General features: G+C 27.2%; 1 protein-coding gene across 4 annotated transcripts; it reads left to right on the top strand.

The window, feature by feature from the left end:
• The first annotated feature begins 2,535 nt into the window (after nucleotides 1-2,535).
• Nucleotides 2,536-9,103, top strand: LOC145181104 (uncharacterized). 4 transcript variants are annotated; one of them, XR_016448044.1, is made up of 7 exons: nucleotides 2,555-2,797; nucleotides 5,837-5,986; nucleotides 6,112-6,564; nucleotides 6,944-7,129; nucleotides 7,656-7,780; nucleotides 7,915-8,293; nucleotides 8,744-9,046. XR_016448044.1 is itself a non-coding variant. In XM_090074222.1 (7 exons), exons 1-6 carry the CDS (start codon nucleotides 2,735-2,737, stop codon nucleotides 8,132-8,134), a joined length of 1,197 nt encoding a protein of 398 aa, XP_089930348.1. In that variant the 5' UTR covers nucleotides 2,555-2,734; the 3' UTR covers nucleotides 8,135-8,139; nucleotides 8,744-9,103. The 4 variants fall into 4 exon arrangements, 2 of the variants coding, with proteins under 2 accessions (XP_089930347.1, XP_089930348.1); XM_090074222.1 differs by having other exon boundaries at nucleotides 7,915-8,139; nucleotides 8,744-9,103; XM_090074221.1 differs by lacking the exon at nucleotides 8,744-9,046 and having other exon boundaries at nucleotides 2,536-2,797; nucleotides 7,915-8,421.
• Nucleotides 9,104-10,103: the final 1,000 nt, after the last annotated feature.

Genomic DNA, 10,103 nt, shown 5'->3' with positions numbered 1-10,103 from the left:
ATATTCGGTACTAGAAGTTTACGACGATGTAACTGAAAAAAGAAACCTTCTATAAAATATAAGATTTAAAAGTAAACGATAAAAGCGTGAAATGACTTGAAAAAGAGCTGCTAAATTTATTCTTCTCAAAGATGTTAACTCTATCTAGATACTCTACCTAGATACTCTACTTAGATACTGCCTACATTGAATCCTTAGAATTTTTTAGAGGTTTAAAAACAAACCATCCGCCTCCAAATCCAAAAAACGAATCAGCCACTAACCCCTCATTATGGTTGATTCTTTAAAATACATCAAATGCAAAGTCCTCGTTCCAAAAAAGAGTAGCTACATTTTTCATACGACCTTAGTGCATTTAAACTTTTTCGAATAGGTACTTAGTGTAGCTAAATATCGTCGATTTGCTACTAGGGTTGTCAAGCAGCAAAAAATCATTGTAAAATAAGGTAGGATATAAAAAACGCAACTAAATTATTCCCCAATCCAATGTAATATGTTAAATAATGTTCACGGAGAAAGTTTTCACAATTAAAATGGTGCTTTGCGACACTCCACGCTGACTTATTTGTGTTCAATATTTTCTGCTCTACCAAATAATAACAAATTTTTTAACACAGTAGATGTTGATAATAAACTTTAATTTTTCTTAAAAATAAAATAAAATTTTTATCAAGTTTTCACTTTTCTTTTAGAACACAATGGGCTCTAATCTACTTACTTGGGTGTAAAAAAAAAAGTTCTCCCAGAAAACTTCTTTGTCCCCCTTGTATCTCTTCTATATCCGCCGATGCTTCCCACCTCACCCCCTCTATTTTCCATATATATTTTTAGATATTTGGACGATGGTAACTTTTCATTTACCTTTGTTATTGTGTTAAATACTAGTTGTTGGTTGGTTAAATAGATATTTGTTTAACTTCCTTGTCATAGCATAAAGCAAGAAAATGGGGTCTAAGAATCATTTAATGCCGAAATAGCTAAGGTACACACAGCTGGAGCAGTCGACACAAAGCATCGATTCCTACTGCATCACAAAAAAAAGATTGAACAATATAGGGAACAACAATCTTTGAATTTATTCAACAAGCTGTCAAATATATTCAAGATAAAGTTGTAAATACATTAAAAAAAAAAATCAAAAAATCATTTACTTACAGTAATGGAAAAAATAAGTTAAAAGCATGAAAATTTGAAATATTTGTTAAATTTTGAAAGAGAAAAATGATAATGATAAAAACAACAACAAAAATGGAGGTGACATCAAACACTTTGATGAAGGAACTTTTCAAAGAAAGTTTAGGAATCTCTACTTTTTGAAAGGAATACTTGGCTCTTATAAAAACTGCCAATAAAAAGAAAACTTATGCGTTTATCGGCCTTTTAAGAGTAAATTTTTTACCAAGATTTACTGGGTGATACATATCATTGGTTTATTAGAATAATTGATCTTTGCATAGATTTTCCTAAAGTTTGTAGTTGGGAAAAAACACCTCAGTCACTTTTCTTTACTCCACTAATTTGTCACAAGCGTTGGAAGGGGCTGGGCACAACACATCTGGTCAGATGTTTTTTGCTAAACTTTCTTTGGATCTTTTTGCTTGTTTGCTTATTTATGTGTTCAGCAGGATTTCCCCTACTCAATTTTTCAAATAGATTTTGTCAAATTATACTACAGACAAGTGTAGTGGTTAAAAAAAAAAAAAAGACAAACAAGATTGTTATAATCTTATTTAAAATACCTTAACATAAAAACAAAAAAAATGTTGACAGTATTTTTTTTTTAATTTTCATGAAAAATTCTTGAATTAATCTAGCACCAGGGTATGTCATGTTAAAACACACAATTATATTTTAAAAAGTTGTTTAACACAACAATAAGATAACTCAATTAAAACAGCTGCAATCAATCAAAATTGACACAACAGCTATAAACATAAAAGCTAATATTTGAAATATCCTCACGTGTTTTTTTACTATCTATACACTTCTTTTTGCATTTATTTACTGCAAAGATTATTTCAAAAATTGATAGTGACTTTATTCTCCAAATGGTCTCTTGTTTTAACCTCTTTATGAAACTTATTCAGGACCTTGACTAATTATTTGTCCGTCCAAGCCTTAAATGATTCCACTGAATCTTTTCGAGCCTGGACATCGAATTAGCTTCATTTTTATTAAATTCACTCTTTGACAGTGAGAGCTAAGTGGGCATCTTGTTGAAACTTCTTTCGTTTGTTTCGATCAGTCGGCATGCCTGCTGATGGAACCATGCGGTTTTCTAGCGCCTCTAAGTGTGTTGGTTAATTCGACCTGAATAGTTATTACCCAGATCTACTCTATTGAAGTTAAAGCAACCCCAAATACCAACACACACAATAACCACCTTGCAATTTGGTAAAAACAAAAGGATTTTGAAATATGTATTCTTTTTACAATGTGACGAAAATTTTATTAATAAACAAATTAAATGCGCCGTTTTTTTTTTAAAAAAAAAAACGAAACTTAAAAATAAACAATCCTAAAGTTTTACGCTTCACAGATCGTCTTGTTAGCCACATTTAGCGTCGCAATATCCGAAAATCGTGCATTTAAATGTTTTCGAATTTTTCCATGACCCTTGGGAATTCTTGAATTTTGATAGAGAATTTTTTGAGCAGGCGAGACCTGAGTTTCCAAAAAAAGAAAAAAAATTTGTAACTCTATAACACAGGAAAAAAAAAAAAGCAAAAAAAAAATGTCCGCAACACTAACACAAAAACCTTGTATTGAAAGGCTTCTAGACTTCTATGTCGACGGTGTAAGTTATTTAAAATTTTGAGTTTTTAAAGTAATTATTATCTAATCCTGCAGCTTCTTCTTCTATAAATAAAAAGTAAAGTAAAACTAAATTCAAAGATTAACTTAAGTTTAAAGATAAATTATACTAATCTTGATATATTTGATTGATTTTAAAAATAGATACCTATTAAACTTATAACTAGTACTAACTAGGTATAGTTTAAACAAATATATATTTAGCTAATTGGAGATGTCGTAGAGTATATAAGAGGCTGTAGAGAAAATTTTGAGTTTCTAAATGTTATAATAGCTTATTGTGAAAAAAAAGTATTAAATTTTTAAAGATAATTTTATAGATTATTCTAAATAAGGTTTTATCAGGAAAAAATTGAAAAAGGACTGCTATATTAAACTATACAATTTTTATGTTAATACTGTTTTTTTTACAGTTTTTTGATATTAACCTTGTGCCTGAAAATATTCACTTGTAGTTTCTTTCACATTACATTCTCACTTCTTAAGCTTGTGTGGCTTTTATAATTTCTTCACCAATAATTATATTAAAATAAATAGACCATTAGGGCTTCAATTCTTTATGCCATTGGAATTGATTCTTAAGCAAAAGAATGTAATTGGTTTCAGACAATGGAATTAGAGTAGATACTTTTTTACTTCAAGAGTTTTTCCAGATTTCACAGATTCACACCTTTAAAGTTATTTTCTCTACAATTAAATTTATATTATTTACAATATATATTAACTAATTGTAAAATAATTTTTTTATAAATAGGCAAAAAATTACCACCTTTAACCTATTTTATTTGTTTTTTGTTGATTTCTATTACATTTCTGGATATGATTAAATATTTTTTTAAAAACTTGCATTCGGTTCCTTCCAAGTCTTAAAAATCACTTCATGAATAGTAATAAATCAGATTTAAATCACAGTTTGCCAAACTTTGTGTTTTGAAAATCTCCAGGTACATATTTTTTTGTAAATTCTTTGGGTTGAGTAATGTTAGGCTCACTTGTTAGCAGAAACATTTTTTTGGTTTGGCTCTTCACATTTAATTACAGCTCATGAACATTCTTGTCGGTTCTGTATTATGCAGAATCTTGAATGGTTACATTTTCAAAAATTTCTTTTGAAGCAAGTCTCTTTAGTTTTTGGTATATAAAACTTTTGTCATTGTTCAATATTAGAACAAGTTCAGTCTATTTCTAAATATTCTTGATAATAATTTGCTGCACAGTTTTTACCAAGCTCTGAAAATCCTTTATTCTAACCATTTTAAGTTGTTAAGTGTAAAGATTTTGCAACTTATCAAAAGCAGTCTGGCTAGTAAAAATGGGTTCTAACTGATTGTCCCAAGCACGTACAGTGTCCTCAAAAAAAAAGGGATTTCATGATCATTGTCATTTTTTTAAAAATTTTATTCCAAGTATGTTAAAAAATAATTTCTATTAAAAATTTCTTTGTTAAAAATAAAAAGATTTAACAAAATTGTTATGGTTAGGGTAAAACTACTTTTTGTTGTTAAATACTAAATACTTAATACAGTTAGTTTACCCTCATAACTATTAAATAGAAATTCAATCGGTTTTAAGTATTTTGATTAGTTCTAATACTTGGTTGCATAGGCTTTAGCATCAATAACCGTTTGGCATCTGTGGACCATGCTTTCAACCAGTTTTGTTAAAAAGTTAACAACCAGTAAATTCCAACCATTTTAAAGTGTTAAGAATAACTCATTTTCATTTTCTATCTTTGAGTTTAGCATCTAATATAGAGCACAATTGGATTAAGATCAGGTGATTTTGTTGGCCACTCAAAGGTAAGTATTCCAGTATTTTTTATATACCAGTCCAGTTAAGTCCAGTTCAAGTGATCTCTGCAGCATTTTAGTCATTTAGCACGGTTTTTCTTGTTTATGAAATACTTTTTTGTTTTCTACCCTGAAGTAAACTCTTTACCTACCTTTATTCTTGCAACAATTGTCTTTTTATATAAGTGTTCAATGGTTAAATTTTCCTTTATCTGACTCACTGATATCCTATGATTCTTCACTACTTTGCTGACAATAAAACATTCTCTTTCTGCAGTTTTTTGCTTTAAGTTTTTTGCTTTCTGCAGTTTCTTGCTCCTAACTTCCTGTTAATTTAAATTTTCAAACAAAAATCTGGACATGATTCTTTAAGCTGTGGATTTACCACATCCAACTTCTTTGAAATTATTACGCAAAGACCAATCTGCATTGCGCAATTGAATTATTATACTTTAAGATTAAGACTGAAACATGTTTTTTCTTAAATTGGTAAAAATATGAGTTTTAGATTATAAGCAAATGATAACATTAAAGCTAAACACTAAAATGCTATGAGTATGAATGTCTCATACCTTATTAATGGTTAAATTTTGGTAAAGCAGAATCAAAAGCATCTAATTCTATAATTTTTGCCATTTAAGTATTTTTTCCTAGTGTATATAAAATTGTTAAACCATTTAATTTGCATAAAATAATGTAATATTTTTTTAAACATGAACAGATGAAAAGTTAAAAGCAATTTTACATTACAAAAAAAAAAAATGTAACGTGAAATAGAAAATGTTATTTTAAAGAAATCCTTATGTGGCCTTTTGTTAATAATTGTGAGGGTCCCACTTTTTTTTTTAATTTTTTTTTTAATCTTGATTAGTAAAATAGTGCAAATATATTAGGTGTTAAATATTTATAACCAAAAATAAAAAAAAAATTAGAATCAATTTTACTTTATTTTTAAAATAATTTTTAGCACTTCTGCAGTTAAATTTCAACAATTTAATTAAATTATTTTATGTTTTAATGAAGGAAGTAGTAATTGTTATTTTGTATTACAAAATTTAAAAATAATTGACACAACATTGAGTTTTATGAATGGCATTGCCTATTATTAAGTGAAATGGGCACCAATTTTTTTTAAAATAACAATCATGTTGTCCCATTTTTTTTTTTAGGGACACTGTAAGTGTTTTAGTAGTATGCTTTCATTAACATTGTATTAAATTTTTATGTTTTAGAATGGTATTGCCTATTATCAAGTGAAATGGGCACCAACTTGGGAGCGTGCAGATTCTTTAACCAGTTTTCAAGACTTGACAGATAAGTTTTGGTGTTTTATAAATAGTTCTAGTTCCGCAAATATTTATAACAACACTTCTAATCTAAAGGTAATTTTTAAAATATTTTTCATTCCCATCTTAATAATAAAAAATATAGTTTTTTCCCTTACTGGTGTTTAACCATCATTATTTCTGAAATTATTTCATTAGTATTTTTACTTTGTTACAAATAGAGACCTCCCATAGAAATCCCAAATAAACCTCACCTACAGCAGTTTTCTAACCCTGCTATTCACATGCAAGAGATTACACCAAAAAAAAAGATGACAGTTATTCAAAGAGCTACAACACCCAAAACTCCAAAGCAAACAAAAGCTTCTATGGCAAAACAGCTACTGACCCCAAAACAGCAACTGACCCCAAAACAGCAACTAACCCCAAAACAGCAAATAACCCCAAAACAGCAAATAACCCCAAAACAGCAAATAAAACCATTGACACCAAAACAGCATATGTCTCCCAACTTTATACAGTTGTCTCAGTTTCAACAAGCTCTTATCAATCAACAACAAAATATTTCTAGTATATCACCTGCTGATAATGAACCAACATTAATAATTGATAGTGATGATGAAGATGTCAATCAAAATCAACCTCAAATGGTATACACCTTAAGTGGTTTACAGGTGAGATTTTCATTACATTTTAACTTGGAACTTCCATTAAATTCTAATTTAGGTCAACAATCTACTTTAACTTATCATGACTATTTTAACAAGATTTTTAAATCTTTATCATCTTTGAATTTAAATTTATAAATGTGAACCATATAAAAACATCTTAATAGTAAACTAAATTTAAGTTTTTAATATTGAAGAAGATTTATTTCCTAAATATGTTTTTAGATTTTTTTTGTATTTAGTAAAATGCAAATTTTTTGATTTTAAAGTTAAACTTAAATTAACAATTAATAACTTTTAAATGTTTGGCTTCTTTTTCATTTCAAATTTATTTTTAATTTTTATTAATGTAAGGTGTTTTTTAGTTTTCTTGTTTTTCAATCAGGCTACTCCACCATGTAAAATTAACATAAAAAATGAAGAAACAATCAGTGGATCAACTTTAAACATTCAAATGAAAGAAGATGGACACATTCAAGGATCAAGTTCTAAAAGAAAACTTGGAATGTCTGATGTAACAGGTATTAATCCTGCAAAGCAACCATTTGGGCTTAAACAGGAAGGCGAAGCTGTAGGTTTACTGTAACATTTTTTACATTAATGGTTTAATTTAAACCCAGTAACATTGATATTACTGTTAATGTCAATTTGTGAAATTTTCATGTCTTGTTCTGTTGTTTAAATGGGTAGTGGGATTTTTGAATTTTTCATAAAGACTCACCTAATAATTTTATCAAGAAATTCCTTCAGGAATTGGAATTAAGAAGTTAAAATTACATAACATTTTGCATTTTCCCAATCAATTTTAGGTTTCTTACACTCAGTTCAACAGTCAGAAGTGAAAATAATGAGTTATAGAACTGTTATATAATGTTAAAATAATGAGTTATAGAATGAGTTATATAAAATAGTTATAGGTAAAAGTACTTTGAAGTAATTTCCAAGCCTAACTTTAATACAGAAATCTCAGTAGTTCAATATATGTATGTTTTGAAAGTTTAAATTGCCCAATAAAAGTGTAAATTGACTCTTGGGCTCTATATACTTACAATTTGTTTTGTTAAGCCTTAATTTTTTCTGTTCTCCAAATAATGTAGGCTTTTAGCGACTGTGAAAACAAAGATGGTTCTTCGCCAAAACCTATGACATCAAGTGACTGGAAAACATATTTTGAAACACTTGAAAATTTTGTGGATGGTTGTAGAGTGAGCCAATCATTCAAGTAAAACTTACATTTAAATTACTTTTGATTCTACACTTTTTTTATATATATATTTTCAATAAACTTTAAAATGTTTTTATAGTCATTAAAAACTTTTTCTTCTTGCAATAAATTTCTAATTTGTTTCTCTTGAGATGCAAAGTTTGTGGATCAATGATTGCCCAACAAAGTAACTGCAGTCGTCATTTTAAGAAGCATGTGAAAGACAGCAGTGGTGAGCATGCATGTCCCATATGTGAAAAGAAATTTTACCGTATTGATTACATGGAACGCCATTTGAAGCAGCATGGACAAGGCAGTACAGAGGAAATGAAAAAGATGATCAAGTTGATTACAGCAGGAATGAAAAAATGAAAATTGTAATAACTTTTCGAAAACCTCTTTTCAATATTTAAAAGATGTTTTGTTATGTTAAATAACACGAATGTTGTTGAATGTTGTATAAAGACAGCTGTCAAGAGGTGCTTTCTTGAATAAATAACACGAATGTTGTATAAAGATAGCTATCAAGAGGTGCTTTCTTAAATGCTTTCTTATAGTATTCTATTTTGTTATTGAAAGTATTGCGGTTAATAGTTTTTAAACTTTTTAATTAAAAAAATATATATTCATAGATTTATTGATATAAATGTGATTATAAATTTTAGTCTTTTTTTTTAACATATATTTTTTCAATAAGAATACTATGGCGAGATTCTTTTTAAAGACTATTGTCAAGTTACTTAGTGAATATGCACTCCAAAGATTTTTCCATATTTACAATAAAAACAATTTTTATTTTATATTTTTCTTTACAAAGAAAAATATCTATAATCAATGGTGATTGCAAATCAAAGAATGACAAGTCCAATCATGTAATAGACATTTTGAGCAGAGTTCCTGAAAATTACTTTTTAATTTTAAAAAATTATATAAAGTTAATGAAAGAACTGTTTATTTTCCTCTGAAAATTTTAATTTTCAGATGCTAACTGTGCTCCACTGAGTGTTGACCTACAAAAAAAGTTGTTTACAACATTCCCAAACGTATATTGGAGATGAGACCTTCAAATGTTTGACTAATGAAAAAGATTTTCATTGATGTGATGCTTTACAGAGTTATATGAAATCTTATACTGGAGTGAAATTAGACACACTAGCTCAATCAGCAAAGATATCTGTCTATCAAAATGTTATGTATTTTTTTCAAATTTCTTTTTGACAAAGATGAGTTTTAAAAACTCTGTTTATATGTAATATATTGTGTAATGGATACATCATAAACACACATCTGTATTCATATATTTATCACTATGACTCATAGTGTTACTTCATTAATCATAAAGAATGAATGTAAGTTTTTCTTTTTCTTAAAAAAAATAGATTTTTTTTTAAACCATTTTTACTATTATTTACAAATCATTTAACTAATAACATTTTTAATATCATCAACTAATAACAATTTTTAATATCATCAAAATGTTTCATTAATTTTGTCATTTTCTGGAACATTTTTGTTAAAAGTATTATATCTATTATGAATATTACAATATATATGAATTTGTGAATCTCATAATATATATTATGAATTTCACAGTATATAGTATGAGTTTTACAATATACAGCATAGGTTTTATTACATATAGCATGAGTTTTACAATATATAGCATAAATTTTACTATATATACTTTAAATTTATTATATTGATTTTTAGTTTATACTGTTATTATCGTTTTCATTTGTTTATTATTTATGACTATTTATTTTTGAAGCATTTTACTCGCTTAATTTTCTGTTCTTAAATAATTTGCATACTTTTTTTTAGGCTTTCTTGTGATCTCAAAATATTTTCTATAACTTTATATATATTGTTTAATTCAGAAGAGAAGGAAATATATGTTATAGTGCAGCAGATTAGCATAACAATTGTGCAAGAGTGGATAAAAGCATGAAATATTTTTTAGATGTAGAAAATAAGTATCCAATGCATTTAAGATATGGTGTCACGTCCAGTTCTATTTAAAAAAATGATTTTAAAAAAATGATTAAAAAAAAAAAAAATGATTAAAAGACAAATCACATCACAAATGAAATATAAAAGTTTTGAAAAATAGATAAACAATCTTTATCGATTAAAACTAAGTTTATAGTTATTTTTTATGTATTGATATTTTATATATATATATATATATATATATATATATATATATATATATATATATATATATATACGTATGTATATATATCATTCCTAGGCCTCTATACATATATTATGGCCAAGCGATATATTGTTGCACATCCAATTTCTACGGAGAATGAAGTTTTGTACAGACCTAATCCGATTG

Source organism: Hydra viridissima, unplaced genomic scaffold, assembly GCF_058129835.1.
Source record: "Hydra viridissima isolate aposymbiotic clone 2 unplaced genomic scaffold, HvirCarnegie_v1 scaffold_16, whole genome shotgun sequence".
Lineage (NCBI taxonomy): Eukaryota > Metazoa > Cnidaria > Hydrozoa > Anthoathecata > Hydridae > Hydra > Hydra viridissima.
Note: the sequence above shows the minus strand (reverse complement) of the source record. Positions and strands in the feature narration are given on the sequence as shown.

Bases quoted from the DNA above. Each gene is read 5' to 3' on its own strand.
- LOC145181104 (XM_090074222.1), top strand. From the start codon at position 2,735: ATGTCCGCAACACTAACACAAAAACCTTGTATTGAAAGGCTTCTAGAC. The intron at 5,987-6,111 runs GTAATTTTTAAA...TGTTACAAATAG, and splicing joins ACAACACTTCTAATCTAAAG to AGACCTCCCATAGAAATCCC. The intron at 7,781-7,914 runs GTAAAACTTACA...GTTTCTCTTGAG, and splicing joins AGAGTGAGCCAATCATTCAA to ATGCAAAGTTTGTGGATCAA.